Here is a 21,431-nt window from a genome sequence, read left to right as displayed (position 1 = left end):
TCGGTCATCTACACATAGCTCCTCCTCTCCCACGTCTGTTCCTTTGGATATTGTCACTTCCCTTCTCCTTGCCTCTTTATGCCGATGACCTTTGTTAAAACCCAGGCTGATATTCTGTGACTGTTCCCTGCTATATCACCATGACTGGTTTTATGCCAGAAATCTTTGGGATCGAGGGAAAAATAAACCCTTTGTCAAGTCAGCACACGAAACGCCTATCCTTGCACACATTGAGTGCTCAGTTAGTGCTAGAGGTGGATTTGTTCAGTGAAGGATTGAATTTCATTCATTCTCATTTCACCAACTAATGGCAAGTTTGTGATAATTCAAATGTAATTCTCTTGTGCCACCAGTACCAATCGTAAAACCAGAAATACTTGGGTTGTTTGGAGAAATTTAAGTGGTGTTTTGTATTTCTTAGGTTTGCATTTTTTAAAGTGCTTCCTGGAGATTATGAAATTCTTGCAACTCATCCAACCTGGGCATTGAAAGAGGTGAGTGTTTCATCCACATCGAGAGCTGTGCTGGGGTCAAATGTAGGGGTTCTCAGTTTAGCATCTGAAATGAGTTTATGGCTTTTCTGAATTAGATGAAGAAATAATTTTATCATCTCTGGTTCCACTGTTTAGTTTGGTAATATTTAGAGGGTAAAACTCCCTCACTGTAGCAGATGCTGCTTATGTTGCTTTCAGCTCCAGGTGACAATGTTGTCTTCCTGCTGTGAAGTAGATCTGTTTTTAACAATAGCTGTTTTAAGCTAAATCAACACCAGAAGGACCTGATTAGATTCGTTTGTTGTTCTTTTTTCAGTCGGAAGCAGAAATCTATAAATATACTGCTCATTCTAGAAACTGTGGTATATTACAGGCGCCCAAGGAGAAATGTGTTAAGAATGTTTAGTGCAGCCTTGTTTGTAATAGCAAAAAAATTTAAGGAACCTAAATGCCTGTTAAGGGGAGAATGGTATGTGGTTTCAGCACACAATCGAGTTTTGTACAGCAGCAATAACAAGGGAACCAGAGCTACATACGTCATTGTGACCACATTTGAAAACCTAATGTTGAAAGACAACGGCTAGTTGCTGAAGGATAAGGAAACATGCTCCTGTTTATAGAGTGATCAAAGACATTCATAACACTCTTATTTATGGTAGATGCATTTAGATATAGACATGCGTGGGAATGACAGACTCTGTGGTCATGGACACTGATGTCCATGGAAGACGAGAGCAAGAGGATTTGGGGACACACAGAGGGGTTGAATTGCATTTCTACTCTTGTTTCTTCAGCTGGTGAGAGGGTGTGCAGGTGTTCTTTATAGGACTCTGTATCTCTTTGTTTGAGCAAAATAATTTATACTAAAAGATAGAAAAGGGAGAAACAAATTAGGTAAGGTTTCGAAAGAACAGAAAGGAAACTTCTTAGCAATTGAAATGCAACTTAGAGGAAACTTCAACATGTTAGCTTTTACATTAGATTCGAGACTATGTCTCATTCTTGCTAAAGAAGCATCAGAGTCAACATTTCGGTTTTTACTCTGTTGGTTTTATGTATTTATAATTGATGGTGCATCTCATACCTGGATGTATCTGTGTACTGTTTATGACTTTCGGTTTTCAGGGTTTTTCTCTCCAGGGGGCATTTTGAAATGTTTTATTTAAAACTCAAAATTATAAGTAGAAGACATTGTGAGGTTTACATTGTATGCAAAAGCTTGAGTTTATGAATTTAAGATGGTGCTATTATAAAAGTAAATCACACTGCTAGAAGTCAGGACAGTGATGGCCCTTTGGGGGGACAGCGATGGACGTGGGTGTGAAAGAAGCTTCTGGGGTGTTGTTACTGTTCTGTTTTGGGTGCTGGTTGCATAGTGTGTTCAGTTTGTGAAATCACTGCCCCGTACACTTAGAATATGTGCACTTTTCTGCATATAGTTTATACTTTCACATGAAGTTAAAAAACATGTGCTTATCCCATAACCATGGAAAAAAATAAAGCACACTCATTTGAAAATATTGGAACTTATAGAAGAGTATCATGGAGTGGAAACAGAAGTCAGAAAACTTGGAAGGTGGAAAAGTGTAAAAGAAGTAAAATCTTGTCATGTGGAGGAAATCATTGTTAATTTATGATTTGCCAGGTTCCCTTTCACTTCACTTTGAGTGTTAAAAAAAAAGTTGGGATCACACCGTATATGCAATTTTACATATTGCTTTTTCCCCAGTTACCACGTTAGCTTAAGCCTGTCTTCACATTGTTAAACACTTGGCAAATGTTTATTTTTTATTTTTTGAAAATTGTAATCTTTTCTTTTGCAGGCCAGCACCACGGTGCGTGTCACCAGCTCCAACGCCAATGCCGCCAGTCCTCTCATAGTTGCTGGCTATAACGTGTCTGGCTCTGTGCGAAGTGACGGGGAACCCATGAAAGGGGTCAAGTTCCTTCTCTTTTCTTCTTTGGTAACTAAAGAGGTAAGCAAAGAAAAGCGAAGAAAAGAAGAGATTGTGCATGTGTACATGTGTGTGTGTCTGTGTGTGTGTACATGCAAACTGAGAACACTTTAAAATGCACGTTAAGGTTGATTTCTGGTCTTAACACTTAAGATCATAGTGTCTCAGTTGACTTACAAGAAATTGAGTGCTCTACATGGGGAGGCAGCGTAGGAGTTTGGTGGAAAGTACTCGGTCTCTGCAGTCAAGCAAATGCCAGCTCTGCCTCCCACTCGCTGTGTGACCTGGGGCCAGTCCCTCTGCCTTCCTGGGCCTCCGTGTCCTTCTCTGGAGAACGGCTGACCTGTTCTCTGTAGAGAAGGACAGTCACGTCGTTTTTTCCAGAAAGCCTGCTGTTCTTCAGTTTTCAACTTGAATGTAAATATTTTTGTTCCTTTCATCTGTACTATTGTGGCTTAGATGTCAGAAGTCCATTATTTTGTGGCATAAAACTTACAAACATTTTCCTTTGGTGTGACTATCGGATGATGATCAGAACATAGAAGTGACAGAGAAAGCAATTGTTTTTCCTGGCACAGGATGTCCTGGGCTGCAACATCTCACCTGTGCCTGGGTTCCAGCCCCAGGATGAGAGTCTGGTGTATTTGTGCTACGTGGTCTCCAAGGAAGATGGCTTGTTCTCCTTCTCTTCCTTACCCAGTGGGAGCTATACTGTGGTGAGTGAAACAGATTCCCAGTCCGTCTATCTCTGGGCTTTTAAAACAGCCAGTGCGATTTGGGTGTTGAAGGAACAAACGGCCTGCAGTTCCGGGAATATTCTGTTTAACGCTTAAGATAAGACTGTCACCTGTCAGTCCTAGCTGCAGAAAGCGCAGGGCTTCCTCTTAAAATCGGCAGCTGCTGTGAGTCATGGTTTCCCTGGGCCTGCCCTGAACCCCTTGACATTTGTGGGCTGCCAAATCAATTGTTGATATTGATGGTTGAATCATGTTATTGGCTCTTGGTAATTAATAGACTCTTCCTTCCAGATTCCTTTCTATAGAGGGGAGAGGATTACTTTTGACGTTGCTCCTTCCAGACTTGATTTTACGGTGGAACATGACAGCCTGAAGATTGAGGTAAGACCTGGCTGGCTTCTGGAGGGTCAGGTATTGCAAACAAGCTTAAAAAAAAAATCGATATTTTATCTAGAAGAGCTGTGGGGAGAAATGGAATCTTGTGTCATATCCAGTTTAGTCTGGGATTCACTAGGTACCTCGCCTCTCTTACGTAATTTCTTCATCTTCTGGGAATTGGATCCCTGTTTCTACTTCATTCAACAAGACGTATTTACTGAATGCCAGTGGTGTGCGCGCCGGGTGATCTTCCAGGGCCGGGGGGACGGCAGTGACCAAAGGAGGCAGAAATTCCTGTCCTCGTGGAGCTTGTGTTCCACTGGGAGGGAAGAGCCTGTATGTTTATGGATAAATAAGTTAGAACATCCATTAGAAGGTGGTGTGTATTCTATGGAAAAATAAAGCAAGAAAGGAAGGTAAACAATTTCCGGGAGGAGACAGGGATCACGGTCTTATATAGGTGTCTGGGCACGTCCCCACTGTGAAGGTGACGTTCGCACACATTCGAGGGGAAGGAAGGTGAACCAACTTAGATCTCTAAGACGGAAGCGGCCAGTGCAAAGGCCCCGGGGGAGGAGTGTGCCTGGAGTGTTTGGAGGACCCCAAGGAGGCCAGGGTGGCTGGAGAGGGGTGAGCAAGGGGGAGAGGAGGAGGAGGAGAAGACGATGCAGGCGGAGAGGTGGCGGGCTACACTGAGCCAGCCTTGTGGGCCACTTCTGTTGCTCCGAGTGAGAATTGGAGCCACTGGATCCCAAGCAGGGGAGAAGTGGGATCTGACTTAGGTCCCAAAGGATCCCCCGGCCACTGTGTTGAGTTTGTAGGGGCAACAGGGAAGCTGGGCACCAGTCAGGAGGCTGTGGCAGTAATCCAGGGGAGAGCAGACAGAGCTTGGATCAGGTGAAGAGAGTGGATGGAGGATGAGGTGACCTCAAAACTGGATGGTAAGAAAAGACCCAAAAATAGATGGCAGATGTGTTTCTCATCACATTTGTGCTGCCTTTAATTACAGAAGTGCAAAATGGTTACTGTAGAAAATTTGCTATATGGAGTAAATCGCAAAAGAAAATAAAATCTTTCATGAGTGGACCACCTAGTGTTCGAGTTATTACAAAAATTATATTTTAATTGTTTTCTCTTAACATTAAATTAAAAAAATGTGGTATTAAAGTGGCTTAAACTAGTCGGCGCTAGCTTTTAGGTCACATGCACGGTGGGACATCGGCTCTGCTTATTAAGAGTCAATCAAGTATTTAGCTGTTCTGTTGTGTGCTGGGGGGAGTTGGGGTGAGAAGATAAAGTCCTTGCTTGCTTCAAGGGGCTTACAGAAAAGAATGGGGACAGGTTAGTGAGGAAGGACATTCCAAGATGACGGCCACATACAAATTTTTAAACACAGCAATGAGTGAGAATTTCAGAGAGAGAGAGAGCACGCGAAAGAGCCTGTAAGCTCTGTGATGCCAGGAACCGGTAATCTGTATTCCTAGCATGTGATTTAGTGCCTTCTTAGTAGTTGCTTAAGAAAAATGATTATTGAATGATTATATGAATTAATAGGTGAATGAATGGATTGTATGTACCACATCTTTTTGGAAGGCTCAAGAACGACTTCCTGAATAATAAGGAAACCTTTTTAGTTTTTTAAAGCTCTATCTCAAATGCCATTGCATGTATGCATTCATTCATTTGGGAATCACTTATTCAGTGCCTCCTATGTCCAGGTAATTCAGACAAAAAGGTCCGTCTTCACGGAGCTTACATTCTAGTGGGAGGGAGACAGACTATAAAAAAAGAAATCAAACGAGGACATTTCAGATCTTGGTAAGTTCGATGAAGGTAATAAAATAGGCTAGTGTGCGAGACCATAACAGGGCAGGGTCTGCCTGAGATAGGATAGTCAGGGAGGACTTCTTGGAGGTGGTGGCAGTTTGAACTGAGCCCTGCATGACAAGAAGGCATGGCCTCTCTGATCCTCTCCAGATGTGGGAGAAGAATGTTCCGGGCTAAGGGAGCCACTGCTGTACAAGCCCCACATGGGGAAGGCATTTGGTGGTCTTGAGGAACTAGAGGTCAGAGTGGCTGGATCCTGGCAGCTACAGGGAAAGAAAGCTAAGGCCCTGTGCTCACCCACGAGTGGGCACAGGCACATAGAGGCCCAGTCTAGAACCACGTGGCGAGGGCAATGACTGAGGGTTGAAGATGGGGCTCTAGGTGGAGTTAACAAGCGCTTGATCTCAGGTTGCGATGGGAGAACAGGCCGAGGAGAAGGGCACGTGGGACCTTGCAGCGGTGGAACCCACTGGACAGGTGGATGTTGGAGGTGTGGGGCATAGGGTCCATGGGGACTTGTGGATTTAAGCTTCGGAGCTGCAGGGTGGCGTGGCTCACCAAAATGGGACATCCAGATGGGAGAACACAGGAAGGGAGCAAGGGTGGGGAAGCCTTCTAAAGTCCCAGCCAGTAGTCTCAAACCTGGGAAGTGAGTCTGTGGTCTTTCTTATTCAGTCATTCAACAAATACCATTGTACCGGGAACACAACAAAGATACAGACATCGTCCCTATTTGCTTGAGCTTCCAGTCCCTTGGGGAGACAGATGTTAAATTAGCCCACAGATGTGCCATTCAGGAGAGGCAAAACACGCTAACAGAGCATGTGGCGTGGGACCGGTGACCGCAGGCTCCCTGGGGCCGTGGCATTTCCCTGGGGCATGAAGGATGCGTAGGAGCTGGCTGGGCACAGGGCTGAGGGGAAGGGGCTGTCGGCCGGGGATGCAGCCTGTGTGCGTGAGCCGGCTGGCACACGGGACAGCATGGGAGGACGTGCGAGTGATGGGGTGAGTGGCACAAGATAGGCTTTTGCGGCTCGACCAGAGGAGAGCCTTCTTCCTGTTCGTGTTTCAGCCCGTGTTCCACGTCATGGGGTTCTCCGTCACCGGCAAGGTCTTGAACGGACCCGAGGGAGAAGGCGTTCCGGAGGCAGTCGTCACTCTGAATAATCAAATCAAAGGTGAGCAGCACATTGGCTTCTGGGACTGCTGACCAGTACCATTCTTTGATCCTAGAAAGAAATGGGAAGGAAACACAAGTCTTAATGACTGTCTGAAAATATGCCAGGTTTTGGCTCAGGTTTCCTCACGTCTGTGTAGGGATAGGCAGTTGTCTGGGCTCATCTTTGATTTGCTTGTTTTTGTTTTACAGTCAAAACAAAAGCTGATGGCTCTTTCCGCCTGGAGAACATAACCACTGGGACCTACACCATCCATGCTCAGAAGGAGCACCTCTACTTTGAAACTGTGACAATCAAAATTGCACCTAACACACCTCAGCTGGCTGACATCATTGCAACAGGGTACAGCTGTTGGGTTTGGATTGGGAAATGCAGAAGTTTTTGCAGCTCAAGCCAGTGGAGAAAAGAATTGTTCTATGTGTTTTCTGCCAAGGATCAACATCCAGTTTCAGACTGGCTTCTTTAGACAGTTTATTGCTAAATCTTATCATCGGAAGTTAGCTGTATGTTGGATGCTAAGGAAAGCTCTCTGGCTTCAAAGTTAGGAAGGGTTTGTTAAAGTGATGTCTGACTCTGCATCTGTGGGAACTTTCTTGGCTTAATCCTTGAGAACTGTTGAAGATGGTACAGTTGGTCGAGAAAGTTTGTTGTAAGATGCTTCAGGTCATTTTTGTAATTCTTCCTGCCTGTGATTGTGTACTGTAAGTGGGACTGGCCGTATGTGTAGCAAGATCGCGTGGTGCAGAGAACACAGGCCTTGGAGTCAGCTCTCAGATCTTTCTCTCATCTTCTTTTTGGTAGTGCTAGGTGTTTGCTTAACCTAAAAGTAGAGGCTCAGGGTCTCCTTGGCGGATGGGCAGCACAAGCAGAGGTGATCAATCACAAAGCAGCCCCGTGTGGATGGGGCATAAAGCTTGGTGTTGCTGGAGCATCAAGTGCTGGGCGAGAGAAGGAAAGTGAGGTGGCGGGAAGGCTGGAAGGGGCAGATCGCAGAGGGCCTCTTCACACCCTGGTGGAAGGTCAGGGCTTTGTCCTCAGGGGGGCCAGGGGCTAGTGAACGGTTTTGGCCATTGGTATGATTAGATGCCTGTTGTTGAAGGGCATTCTGGTGGCGTGGTGGAGGGCGGCTCTGAAGGGGCCAAGACTGGGGCTCCGGGGAGATTGGAAGCATATTTAGAAGTTCAAAGTAGCAGGACTTTGTGGAGAATTTGAATTTGGCTTGAGAGGGAAGGGGGAAGTCAAGGGTGGTTTCTGGGTTCCCAGCTTGAGAGGCAAAGTAACTGTTGGTGCTATGGGCTGTGGATGAGAAGAGAAGCTGGTTAGGGGACTTGGGTCCTGTTTTGGACCTGCAGGGATCAAAGTGTCTGCAGGACCACCAGGTGGAGCTCTCCAGTAGATGGACTGTGTGTACATCCTGAAGATTTGGGCACATGTTCAGCCGAACCTTGTGTATGTAGGAGCAGGTAGAATCAGAAAAACAGGCAGCCACACTGAATGCCAGCATTTAAGGGCTGCCCTAAGGAGAACCTAGGGTGTGGGGGTCACAGGAGCTAAGGAAGTAAAGTAATGCCCAGCAGGCTCAGATCTGCCAGGGAGGTCCGGTGAGCTGAGCTCTAAGAAACCCAGTCCAGGACCTGGTCACTGACAAGCTGACACACCGTGAGCTTCCATTTTGCTGGGGAGACAGAAAACAAACTAATTTGTGGTTAGAAGTTATGGTGAGCACTGTGCAGGGGAGCCGTGAGAAGCACTTATTTACCCTTGGAGCTATGGGAGGCCTCTCGGGCTGCTGAGACCTTTGGGACGACTAAATGTTAGCCAAGTCGAGAACTTTCTGGGCCGAGGGAACAGCATGTTCAGAGGCCCCGAGCAGGTGGGAGGAACTAAGGCCCCCCTGTGAGGCTGGAGGCTGTTGGGAGGTTGGGGAGGTACGGGACCCCATAGCCATGGGGAGGAGATGGGCTTTTGTCCCTAATCCTTGGAAACCGATTGCGTTTTCAGCAGGAGAGTGATACAGATCATGTTACTTTTAAAAAGTTTTTTTTCCTGGCTGCTGTATGGAGAAGGGATTGGAGGAGGCCAGAGTAGAAGTGGAGGGACCAGGTGGGAGGCTGTGGCGTTGTCTGGAGGAGATGGTGGTCCCGAGGGTACTGGCTGGACCTGGGGCCGGCAGGGGAGGGAGCAAGAGGAGCAGGATTTGGTGGGTAGGATGTGGAGTGAGAATCCACAGGCCCCGGTGAGGTTGGAGTCCAGGTTATTTGAGTAGCTGGGTCATCGGAGGAGGTGCTGTCACAAAGATGGGGGAAATGTATTTATATTCATTTTCTTCTTTTACCCTGGCTCTTAGGGTCAAAGAAATAGAGTCGAACAAACTGACACTTGTGGAGCATCTTGGAAAAGTCACAATTTTCCTTTTGGACCAACATAGCACATTTGCTTTTTAGCTTATCGATATGTCTTACTTTTTCTTAGAAAAAAGAAAAAAAAAAAAAACCCTCCCGGTTTGTTTTAACAGAAAACTCATTGACAGCTCTCAAAATCACTGAGAATAGTTATCTCAATGTGAATCAAAATTGCTGATTTCTCTCCATAAATGTCTAAAACCCTGACAAAATAATTTATTGATAAGTATCAAATTTTAAGGGCTTCATTATAACAGAACCCTCTCCTACCAGTTTTTTTAGTTTATTTTTTCAACCTAAACCGATAGGCATTTGAGGTTTGGGCTAACTGTGTATATAAAGATTGACACTTCTCTCCAGTTTGGAATATGAGCTAAAAAAGATCTTATGGTTGGAATATTTAAAATTTAGGGAGGCAAAGAGATTCAGCTGGGAATATATAAAGTGTACAGAACATATACGCAAATGTACTCAACGTGTTCACAAATCAAGAAAATGTGGAAGGTCCTTCAGAATAATTCCACCAACATTCATCCCCTTCCTAACCTTTTATTTGGAAAGTATACCCTTTGGGAATGTGGGAACCAAAATTCATACCTTTAAATTTAGATCGGGGTCGGCCAGCTTTTTCTGGGAAGGGTCAGAGAATGAATATTTTAGCCTTCATGTGCTGTCCGGTCTCACAGCAACCACTCACCGCTGTCCTCGTGGTGTGTGAAATGGACGATGCACAAAGGAATGAGCATGGCTGGGTGCCAAGAAAACTTTACTGATGGGCACTGAAATTTGAATGTCATACAATTTTCACATGGCATGATATATTGTTCTTCTATTGATTTTTGTCCTTTTAACCATTTGAAAACATAAAAACCATTCTTAACTTGTGGTCCATACAAGAACAGATGGTGGGCCCGCTTGGCCACCACTTGCTGCCCCCTCCTCTGGCGTGTGAGCTCTGTGGTTGGGCCTGGTTCCTTCACCCTTAAGAAATGCATTTAATTATGTCTAGATTTCATGTTCCACTAATCTGCTGTTCTCTCTGCTATATTTTATTTGAGGTAGAGTGGGTATTCCAACCTTAAACATATCCCCTATTTGTCAGGATCCAACATTTGTTATTATCTTTCTATCAGAAATAACAACCGACTGCTTCTTATCTAAAATTACTCTTGAAGATGAGAAAACATAACCTTTAGTCAGCTAAAGGTACACCATCGTGGGTCCTGGCTGTGGTAGCTTATTACACTTGAACACATCGGCTCTACGGAGGCTTGTCCGTGTCCGTCTTTGTCCCCTGAGTGGACGGATGTGCCACTTCCTGGAGGCGTGCTTTGCAGCCCCTTACACTCTACTCATTTAGTTGCAAATCTGAGTCATTCCCTTAATAGGCTTTTTCAATTATAAGTTGTTTCCGTGGCTCTTAGCTCCAAAACAGTTTTCAGCTGTAGCTTTTTTTTAATTTTTTATATTCACTTAATTACCTTTTCTGTTCAAAGCTCTCAGGTTGCTTTTATCCCTGCACTGTATCTAATCAAAAGTGAGGAAGGCATTTTGATAACCCTGCCTTGTTTTCTGGCCTGGGTAGTGCCACAGTTTCTTAGGCAGCTTACCGCTCTTTGCATTTAAGGACTAGCCCACATTCTCAGTCCGAGGCAGCTCCACTGTCAATGATCCAATTACCTGAAACATTTTTTATTATCTCCAGATTTCCTGAAAATTGCTTCTGCAGTGCCGGGCAGGGCTGGGGGGTATTGGGGGAAGGTTGGGTTGCCAGATGTCCCCTGGAATACACAAACAGCACCTCCTTGGGTCTCCGCTCTGCCTTTTCCCTTATGCTGAGAAACGTCTGGTCTTCCTTCTGAAGGCTGCTTGTTAAAACTGAGTCATTTTGGTCGCGTTTCTGTTTCTTCATTAAGATTAAACTAGTCTCAGGGTTGAGGGCTGGAAAAGGGGGGTGTATTTTTGGTTGATAAGAGCCTGTTCTATTATAACGGAATTCCCCTGCCGGAATGAATGGTCTTCTCTTTTGGGCAGGTTCAGTGTCTGTGGTCAGATATCCATCATTCGCTTCCCCGACACAGTCAAGCAGATAAGCAGATACAAAGTTGTCCTGTCATCGCAGGACAAGGACAAGTCTTTGGTCACCGTGGAGACAGATGCTCATAGATCATTCTGTTTTAAAGCGAAACCGGGGACCTACAGCGTCCAGGTACGATGCAAGTTTTGTTTTCTTTAGAACATTTGAGGAAAGCCATGATTTTTAAAAGGCTTATTTTAGCTAAAATGGATGGAGAAGGAGAATTTCAATTCACAACTTATTTTTAAGTGTTTACATTTCTGCCTGTTACAGCAGACAGTTCGAAAGTGATGCAAGAAGCCTCCCTTTTTTTTCCCCGTCAGGATGTTTATTGGGGATTAGTATCTGCCTGCCAGTCACATCACTACCTTCTTGAACTTTTGTCTGCTATAAGAATATCCATGAATCCAAAAGGCGATGAAAATAAAGTCTTTATTACTGACAGCTCAGGAACTTCCAAAGTGCATGACTTTTGGGAGCCGAGGCCAAAATGGAGCTTCCCATTTCCTGCCTCACCCTGAAATGAAGACAGCTGGGCAGGCCTGGCTGCTCTACCCACCCAGGCAGGCAGAGAAGCAGGAGATGCTGCCCAAGGCCTCACCACCAGGTGCATAACTGAGCGAATTTGGGGCCAGGGGGCAAGAGTCAGGAGGGAACACCAGGCTGCCCCCTTGGTCTTTTCAGACTCAGGCTCCCACCTTCGCCCCAGCCGCTGCACCTCCTCCTTTGTGCAAGAGCAAGTAGGAGGAGGGCAGAGGGTGGGGAGGGTCCCTCTAATGCCGCCTGTTCCTGTAGGGGGAGCAGAAGGTGGGAGAAAAATGTTTTCCTCCCTCCCACCCCACAGTGTGGGTTGCCAGCTTCTCGCCAAATTGGTCACGTCAAGGAGCCTTTGAAAAGCATGATGAGGGACTTTTCCAAGGAAGGACAATTCTTTATGTAATCCAGGGGTTTAAATAGGTTAAATAGGTGTCAAATGCCCCGTTCCCCAACCGCTCTCCTTACCCCGGGAAAGGCGTATGGAAGAAAATGGCTTAATTCCAGTAAGGAGTCATCCACGTGGTGTTGACAAGTTCATGGCTTCTATAATGAGCCGCCTAAAGCCTGGAGAAGGGGCTGGGATTGATTATGGTTTTTGGCCAGCGTCCAGGTGACCAGGCACAGCTTTGTGTGCCCAGGTGGAGGATGATGCCCGGCAGCTCTTGCACACACCCGCGGGACGGCTGAAGGCTGGCCTTTCGGGTCTGATCAGAAATGCGTTATCTTCTCCCAGGCTGCTTGCTGATTTGTTGCGATTCTAAAACTCGGCTTAGAAATGAACCTTTGCCCTTCAAAATCTCTTCAGCCTTGGGCCCAGGTGACTGCTCCAGCGCGCTCCCAGGGAGCAGCAGCCCCTGACGCCGTCCGTGTGCCCCCCAGGTGCTGGTCCCCGAGGCCGAGGCCAGGGCGGGGCTGACGCTGAAACCCCAGACCTTCCCTCTCACCGTGAGCGACCGGCCCGTGATGGGAGTGGCCTTCGTGCAGTTCTTGGCGTCCGTGTCCGGGAAAGTCTCTTGTTTGGGTAAGCTGTCAGCTGGAAGCAAGGACGGAGTTTCAGAGAAGTAGGTGGGTAGGGGTGGGATTTTGGTGAACTTGCCCTCATTGGGTAGCACTGGGGAAGAACTGCAGAAACTGTTCCTGGGGAGTGGTTTTCTGAGAGCCCGCACTGCGTCTAGTTCTTCCTCAGTAATTGCCACGGAGAGCACAGGAAGCATTTCTCTTGGCGTAGTTCTGCTTTGGCTCCCAGAGGAACACATGGGTTTCTTTCCCGTCACCCCCCCCGTCTTTGACTTTAAAAGGAAGATGGAATTAGGTTCAGGCTTAATCCCAGCTCTGTTACTTACCAGCTAAGAGACTGTAAGGATTTTACTTGCCCAAGCTCCATTTTTCATATGTAAAGTGGAATCCTTACCCTCTCAAGAGGGTTTTTTGAGGCTTAAATGTGATCATGTCGAGAGGCAGTGTGGCACAGTGGTTAAAAGCAGACCCTGGTCCCAGACTCCCTGGGCTTGAATCCTCGCTGTGTGACCTGAGGCAAGTTACTTAACCTCTCTGTGCTCCAAGTCCCTCTTCTGGGATATGGGGGTAATACCAGTACCTACCCCACAGGGAGATTGTGAGGACGAATGAGTTAGTGTATGTACAGCCTTTAGAACACTACCCAGAACACAGCAAGAGCCGGATTAGTCTTTGTTGTCATTGGTAGATGTGTTATTACAATAAAAGGCCTAGTCTCTCATCCGCTATGAAGTGGTATAAATGTTTCATCACCTTTTCTCTTTTTCTCAGACTCCTGTCGGTGCTCCATAAGTGTTGCTTCCCCTGTTTCGTCTTATGTCTCCCTTAGTGGGTGCCCATCAGTGGTGCTTTCCCTTTCCTCTCTTCTCTGGCTCCCCTGAGGGTGTCTTCTAAATGATGGGGCTGCTTTTTCCAATGTGGCCTTCCTTGTCTGGTCCCACTAACCTGCATGCAGGGGGATTGCTGGAATGGAAGAGCTGCATATTAGGTTTGAAGAAACCTTCCTGGCACTGCCTTTCAGGAGCTTAGACGATAGCAAGCAGCACACAGAGCTGGAGGATTTGGATGTGAGCCTGGGGCTTACAGGGGCTGTCAGATGAAGCCCTCCCCTCTTTTCTCTGCAGACACCTGTGGTGACCTGCTGGTGACCTTGCAGACCCTGAGCCGCCAGGGTGAGAAACGGAGCCTCCAGCTCTCCGGCAAGGCCAACTCGATGACTTTCACGTTTGACAGCGTGCTCCCTGGGAAATACAAAAGTAAGAACAAGTGCAGTACCTCATCACCCTCCCACTTCCCATCTTTCTAAACTTTCTAAAACCCAGCTCTTGGAATTACGTCACAACTGTTCCATCTTTACTTGTTTAACTCTTCTTTGCCTCTCGACCGGCAATGGGCATTGTTCAGCTCTGGGCAATGATGCAAGAGTTGAGGCTGTGTGAACTGGTTGCCATCTTATCATAGCAACCCACCTGCTTTTTCTCTTTGGGGCAGATATCCTGACTCATGGCATCTTATTTCTAAATGCCAGAAAATCAACTGTGAACTAACCCCACTGATGTGTTCTACCACTTAGTTGTGAGACCGTGGCAAGTTACTTGGTCTCTAAGACTCAGTTTCCTCATGTAAAATAGGAGTAATAGAGCCTTTCTGCAAAATGTTTGTAAGACTAAATAAATGAAAATTTGGAAAGGCCCTTGCACAGTGCCTGGTAGGTGGTGGGTGCTGGCAAAGTGTTGGTTCCCTTTTCTCTGCACTTCTTAAGAAGCCCCTATTGCCTGTTTTTCTGTCTTTCAAAGCTCAGGTGGCAATGAGTAACTTGTAAAGTAGACTGCTTTTTCTGGGGAATTGTATCTTCTATTATATCAAGGGCTGACTGCCTCTTTTTTATAAATAAAGATTTATTGGGACACAGCCATGCCTGTTCATTTACCCATCGTCTCTGGCTGCTCGTGCACTTCCGCAGCAGAGTTGAAGGTCAAGACCATTTGGCCTGCAAAACTGAAAACTTTTACTCTCTGACCCTTTTCAGAAAAAGTTTGCTGACCTCTGAGTTCCTTGTTCTAAGCATTCCCTCCCCTCCCCTCCTCTCTCCTCCCCTTCTCTCCCCTCCCCTTCCCTCCCCCTTCCCCTTCCCATTCCCCCTAGTTATCTAATTTTATTAGTTAATTCATTATCATTTTCCCCGGTGGTGGGGAGGAGGTGGCACGCCTGTGCCCACGTGTCTCTCTGTGCTGTGTGCTTTTTGCTTTTCTAGTAAGCATCATGCACGAGGATTGGTGCTGGAGGAACAAGAGCCTGGAGGTGGAGGTTCTGGAAGATGACGTGTCAGCGATTGAGTTTAGGCAGACGGGCTACATGCTGCGATGCTCTCTGTCTCATGCGATCACTCTGGTATGTGTGGCTTATGGAGAGTCTCTTATTTGGAAGAACAGTAGTCTTGTGAAAGTGAGAAGGACGGGCATACCAGGAATATTGGAACCAGAGTTAAGTCAATTTTCTTTTCTTCCCCTTTATGAGCCCACATATTGTGGAAAGCATAATGAAGCAGCATTTAAAATCCCCTAGTGGAAAGATACTTTTGTTTAGGAAATTTACTTGTCCTGGCCCCATATCAAATTCTAGCTTTGAATGGTAGTCTGGGGAAGCTGTTTGTGTAGTGCACAGTATGCTGGTTTTGGAGCCTTGAGTAAGTTCATTGAAGGCTTCCAAGCCTCAGTTTTCTTGTCTTAAATTGGGATCATGATACCCGTTTCTCAGGGCTATAGTAAAATTTCCTTGGCATACAACAAGGGCTTCAAAATGGGTGCCGTTAACAAGCAAAGCTGAGCATCTCTAGTGTATTTACTCCAGTGCAGAGGAAAGAGCTGTTAGGACCTTATTCCCTTGTTGACTGTGGTCTCTGTGGCCAGACAGGCAGTACTTCAAATGGGTTTCCCGAAGGAACCACCTACCTGGACCCGTTCATGAGTTTTATTTAATCTCTTGAGATCAAGCAGTGGCAGATGCCATTGTCAGGTCTCAGTGGAGAAACCAAGGCAGATGGCAGTTGACTGCTTATGTGAGACACTGGAGGAATTGGAAGCTGGTGTTTCCAGTGTCAGCCTACGGCTCCAACCACTTACCTCCAGACTGTCAACAACCAGCTCTGTTACTGGAGATGGGTTAATTCATATCTGGTCAAGAAATTTACTACGGGAGATGGGTCCGTTAATACCCAGTTGAGAATAAGTGATAGAATGTTTAGGAAGCCATTCCTTTCCTTAAAACCCTCCACTAGTTTTCTGTTTCCTTTAGAATAAGATCTATACTCGGTACCCATGGCCTGCAAGACCCTTGCCTAGCTCCCCCCTTCCCTCCACCAGTCCCCGCCCTGCTCACTGTGCTCGGGCTGCACCAAGCTCGTTCCCTCCTCTGGGCCTTTGCACTTGCCCTTCCCTTTTGCCTGAAATGCTGCATCGTCTCCAGAAATGCATGTCAGCTGGTTTTCTTTCATCATTCACGTGTCAGCCCCAACGTTACCTACTTAGGTGAGGCCTGTCCTGAGACGAGCCAGCAAGGGAGCTTCCCCTGCTGATCATGCTTTATCCTCTGTCTCGGCTTCCTGTCTCCAAAGCTCTGTTACAGACCAGCTGAAATCTACTCCTTTACTTGATGCGCTGCTTTCCTGGCCTCCCATTTCAGAACGGAAGCCCCCCTGAGAACAGGGGTCACTCAGTCTATCCCACCGCTCAGCCCTGTGTCCGTCACAGTGCAGGTGCTCAATAAATATTAGTTGATTGAATGAAAAAAGAGCACGTTTTTGTTGGAACTTTTTGAAGGTTTTTCATTTTCCTGTGGCATCCAGGTGCTCAGATGATTAATGGGTAAAACAGATGACTGGTTTGGAAAAAGAAATATTATTCATCATCTTGGTATCTCCGTCTCCCCCAGTAAGTCATTGTATTGGCTTTGGTCCCTTAGGAATTTTATCAGGATGGAAATGGACCTGAGAACGTGGGGATTTATAACCTCTCCAAAGGGGTCAACCGATTCTGCTTGTCCAAGCCAGGTAAGTTTGGAGGGATTGATCTTTTCCAGGAGTTTTTCTACTTTGGTTCCATTTGCATCAAGCTCTCAATTTTCTGGTCATGTGGAGGGTTCTCCTACCTCATTCCCCTGAAGGGAGCAGGGTTCTTACCCAGACTGTGAGCCAGGAACTGGAAGGTGTGTTCCTGGTCTCTGGGTTTGGGTTGGGAAGAGACCATTGGGCCCTTTCTCCTTTAAAAGTGTTGTACCATTGGCCAATGAATTTGCTTGCATGAGTGAGCTTTTTAATATAAAAATTGGACTGCTTCCCACATTGCTTAAATTCCTTCAGTGGCTTCTCTCCCTCTTTTTAAGCATCTTTATCGAGGTATAATTTACATACCACAAAATTCACCCATTGTAAATATATCATACAGTGATTTTTAGTACATTTGCCAGGTTGTGCAACCATTATCATAATCCAGTTTTAGAACATTTTCATCACCCCGGTAAGATCCTTCGTGCCTGTTGAATCCACTCACTCCTGTTCTCTCTGTCTTTGAAGATTAAAGATTTGCCTTTTCTGGACATTCCCTATAAATGAAATCATACGTCGTCCTTTGTCTGGGTTCTTTCATTTAGCATTAGGTGTTCGAAGTTCATTCTTCTTGTAGCTTGTGTCCGTGTTTCGTTTTCATTGCTGAGCAGTATTCTGTTGTATGGAGGTAACATTGTTTGGTTTATCCGTCACCAGTTAGTAGAGTTTGGGTTCTTTCCAGTTTGGGGCTATCATGAATAATGTTACTGTGAATACTTCTGAACAAGTTTTCGCGTCGACATACATTTTCATCCTTGGCCATATACCTCAGAGTGGAATTGCTAGGTCATATGATACATTTATGCTTCACTTCTTTTTTTTATATTTTCTTTTTTTTTTAATCTTCATTTTATTGAGATATATTCACATACCACGCAGTCATACAAAACAAATCGTACATTCGATTGTTCACAGTACCATTACATAGTTGTACGTTCGTCACCTAAATCAATCCCTGACACCTTCATTAGCACACGCACAAAAATAACAAGAATAATAATTAAAGTGAAAAAGCAATTGAAGTAAAAAGAACACTGGGTACCTTTGTCTGTTTGTTTGTTTGTTTCCTTCCTCTATTTTTCTACTCATCCATCCATAAACTAGACAAAGTGGAGTGTGGTCCTTATGGCTTCCCCAATCCCATTGTCACCCCTCATAAGCTCCATTTTTATACAATTGTCTTCGAGATTCATGGGTTCTGGGTTGTAGTTTGATAGTTTCAGGTATCCACCACCAGCTACCCCAAATCTTTAGAACCTAAAAAGGGTTGTCTAAATTGTGGGTAAGAGTGCCCACCAAAGTGACCTCTCGGCTCCTTTTGGAATCTCTTTGCCACTGAAGCTTATTTCATTTCCTTTCACATCCCCCTTTTGGTCAAGAAGATGTTCTCCATCCCACTATGCCAGGTCTGCATTCCTCCCCGGGAGTCATATTCCACGTTGCCAGGGAGATTCACTCCCCTGGGTGTCTGATCCCACGTAGGGGGGAGGGCAGTGATTTCACCTTTCAAGTTGGCTTAGCTAGAGAGAGAGGGCCACATCTGAGCAACACAGAGGCATTCGGGAGGAGGCTCTTAGGCATAATTATAGGGAGGCCTAGCCTCTCCTTTACGGCAACCATCTTCCCAAGGGTAAAACCTATGGTAGAGGGCTCAACCCATCAAACCACCAGTCCCCTATGTCTGTGGTCATGTTATATGCTTCACTTTTAAGAAACTGTCAAGCTGTTATCCAAAGAGGCTGAACTGTTTTACATCCCTACCCACAATGCACAAGGGTTCCTGCTTCCCCACATCCTTGCCAATACTGGATATTGTCTGTGTTTTTGATTATAGCCTGGTGGGCATGAAGTGGTATCTCATTGTGGTTTTATCTTGCGCTTCCCTAATGACTAATGCAGTGGCTTCTTTTAGTTCTCAAGATCCGAGACAAAATCCTTCACCTGACCTTGAGATCCTGTATAATCTAGCCCCTTCCTGTCTGTCACTCTGTCCACTCCAGCCACTTTCTTCTTTTGTCAATGTCTCCTGCAGGGCGTTTACTAGCTTATCAATAGAATGCCTTTGGCTGCAAGTGACAAAACCCATACAACAGTGGCATCAGCTAGTGGGGGACAGAGGGGTGTGTTTGGCTCTTTTTTAAAAGCTGTCTGGAGATGTGTGGCTGCCAGCGTGGCTTCATCAGCGGGCTGATGTCTTTTTGATTCTTTTGGCCTTTTCCTTGTGTTTTTGCTTCATGTTTGCCTGATGGCCACCATAACACCAGGAAACCTGTTCTGTTCAAGGCAGGAAGACAAGGAGGCGGACGGGCTGAAGTTCCCCTGCCCCCTTTTCCAGTAAACCTCCTCTCTGCTTATTGGCTAGAACCATGCCACGTGGCCCCTCCTGGCTGCGAGGGGGCTGGAACGGTGGGCTTCAGGGCCCGAGGCCGAGTACTTGCTCGACCCGAGACCTGACCCGGATCTGTCATTAAGGGTGGGAGACAGCTGTTGGGGAAGCAGATGCAGGTGGCGTTTCTCGCTTACGTGTGCTCCTGTCCCCTTGTACCCGCTGTTATCCCAGCCTGCACCTTATCCTTCTCATTTAGGCTTCCCCGTTTTATGCTTTCTCACAGCACTCAGTTCTTTTCCTTTACTGCCCTTGTCATCAGTCGTTCTCACGTGTCTGCTGACTGCTTCTCGCTTGTTCTCACTAGTCTGTCTGTAGACAGTGAGCTCCATGAGGGCACGGCCCAGATCCGTTCTTTCCCCGCTGTGTACGGTATCCAGCCACGATACCTGGCCCCCACCAGGTGCTCTGTTGACGCTTGTGTAATGAAGGAACAAGCAACATGAATGGAAGAACTGAATCATTTTTTTTTTCTAATGGTAACTGCACTGGGGCTTGCTCAGTGTGATGAAAATAGCAGAGGTGGTCTGAACTAATTTCAGATTTTTGTAGGAAGTATGGCCAAATATGGGTTAACGATTGTGGGTGGGTGGCGGGGATAAATTGTTACACTTTGCTTCTTCCTGAAATGGACAGTATTTCTCTGGAAAATGAAATATGCTTCTAATCTGAGGGTTACCACTAGACTAATAGTGTAAAAGTGTTTTTCTTTATATAATTTTAGGGATATTTATAGGAAAGGATTCAGGCAGTGGTTATCTTCTGGATCTCTAATAGAATCTTTTAAGTGGGAACTTTTCTCCATCCAATTTGCAGTAGAAATAGATTTTCTGTTCTTTTTTTGTACATCTATCTGTTAGCTTGGTTGGTGCAGATTAAACTCCGGTGAGTTTTGAATTATGGAAAATGAAAAACCTGTGCTTGTGAGCGGGCTGTTAAATGGATCAGGCCATCGGTAAGAAGCCATTGTAGGCAACGGAAAAGATGTCTGCCTGGCGTTTTTCATTCTGTTACTCCGAATCCGCGATATGTTGTGAGTCTTCACATGAAAAGAGCTGCCTTTGGATTTCAAATGTTAGAATTGCTTAGGGTGATAGATGCCATTCTCTGAAAATCACTTCTGATTTCCGGTCTGCAGGCGTGTACAAAGTGACCCCTCGCTCCTGCCACCGGTTTGAGCAAGCTTTCTACACCTATGACACGTAAGCCTGGCTTGGTTATTAAATACCCTGTGGTGTTTGTGTACACTTTGTGGAGGAGGGTGGCAATATCTCTCTTCTCTGTTTTCTTGCTGAGAACAAAAGGAATTTTCTATGTTTTTCAGGAAGAGGTAAGGCTAGGTAGGTATTAAAAAGAATTTCTAGATCAGGGTTTTCAGACACTTGGATAAATTACTAAGCAAATGGAGATCAGATCTCTTTCCCAAGAATTCTGTAAACCCAGGATAGAAGCCTGTGCTTTTAAAATGGGCTAAATATAATCTTTGTTCAGTTTTCCAGCCCTCACTGATGGGAATTTCTCAAGCTCGTGTCTACCACTTTTATATTTTTACAGATGTTGGTGGGTTTCACTGGGGATCAGCCGTGTTCAGTTTTGGAGTGTAGACTTAGTTTACTCTTTAAAATATGTGTATGTATTTCAGGAGATATTTCATCCCCCGTAAGAGCACTTTTACACAGAATATTTCAGGGTCAGGACTGTCGCCCATAAAGGGTGTTTTGGGGATCCTTTGAGAATGGCTTGGTCTCATCGCTAGTGCTTGTCTTTCCACTTTCTGATTTATAGGTCTTCACCCAGCATCTTGACACTGACAGCCATCCGCCACCACGTCCTTGGGACTATCACCACTGACAAAATGATGGATGTCACTGTGACGATCAAGTAAGACAGCGTTACCTGGTGGGCTGGGGGTGGGAGGCTGGACAGGGTGTGGGGAGAGCTCTTACAGACGCTCGGAAAATTATTTTTGATTCGTATCTCTAGAGGTACATACAAATGGCCTTCCCTCTCTTATATTCATGTGACACACCCATAAATTCACAACAGCCTTGATCCTTTTCTTTTATGATTCAAGAATTAACTGGATGAAAAAGAGCCTTTGGACAGCTTGTTTCAGTGTCTTAAATTACTGTTTGAACTCTCGACACTTTCTGCCTTTGCTAAGGAAAAAAAAAACAACCTATGGAGTCTGTCTATTGTATTTCAAGTGTTTTAGCAAATTCAAAAGAACTGCCTTATTTTCTTTAGACCTTTTCTTTAAGGATGGGAAATAGAAATGGCATCTGCTCCAAGAAGGGTTGCGAGAGAGAAAGTATTTGAAGGCAGTGCCCTCTCCAAGGGT

General features: G+C 45.7%; 1 protein-coding gene across 2 annotated transcripts in view; it reads left to right on the top strand.

Annotated features, from left to right (window-relative positions):
- Positions 1-21,431, top strand: part of LOC119518034 (nodal modulator 1) — a 57,341-nt gene that overhangs the window by 11,200 nt on the left and 24,710 nt on the right. For both annotated transcript variants that reach the window (XM_037815139.1, XM_037815138.1), the window contains exons 6-18: positions 422-494; positions 2,318-2,470; positions 3,028-3,165; positions 3,478-3,567; positions 6,464-6,569; positions 6,761-6,911; positions 11,006-11,180; positions 12,465-12,606; positions 13,727-13,858; positions 14,857-14,993; positions 16,563-16,650; positions 20,229-20,292; positions 20,876-20,971. In XM_037815139.1, coding sequence (XP_037671067.1) covers positions 422-494; positions 2,318-2,470; positions 3,028-3,165; positions 3,478-3,567; positions 6,464-6,569; positions 6,761-6,911; positions 11,006-11,180; positions 12,465-12,606; positions 13,727-13,858; positions 14,857-14,993; positions 16,563-16,650; positions 20,229-20,292; positions 20,876-20,971 — 1,545 coding nt within the window. The remainder of the gene's footprint in view (positions 1-421; positions 495-2,317; positions 2,471-3,027; positions 3,166-3,477; positions 3,568-6,463; positions 6,570-6,760; positions 6,912-11,005; positions 11,181-12,464; positions 12,607-13,726; positions 13,859-14,856; positions 14,994-16,562; positions 16,651-20,228; positions 20,293-20,875; positions 20,972-21,431) is intronic.

The sequence above is a fragment of the Choloepus didactylus genome, chromosome 21 (assembly GCF_015220235.1).
Source record: "Choloepus didactylus isolate mChoDid1 chromosome 21, mChoDid1.pri, whole genome shotgun sequence".
NCBI lineage: Eukaryota > Metazoa > Chordata > Mammalia > Pilosa > Megalonychidae > Choloepus > Choloepus didactylus.
The sequence above is the reverse complement of the archived record's forward strand: the minus strand, read 5'-3'. Positions and strand labels throughout refer to the sequence as shown.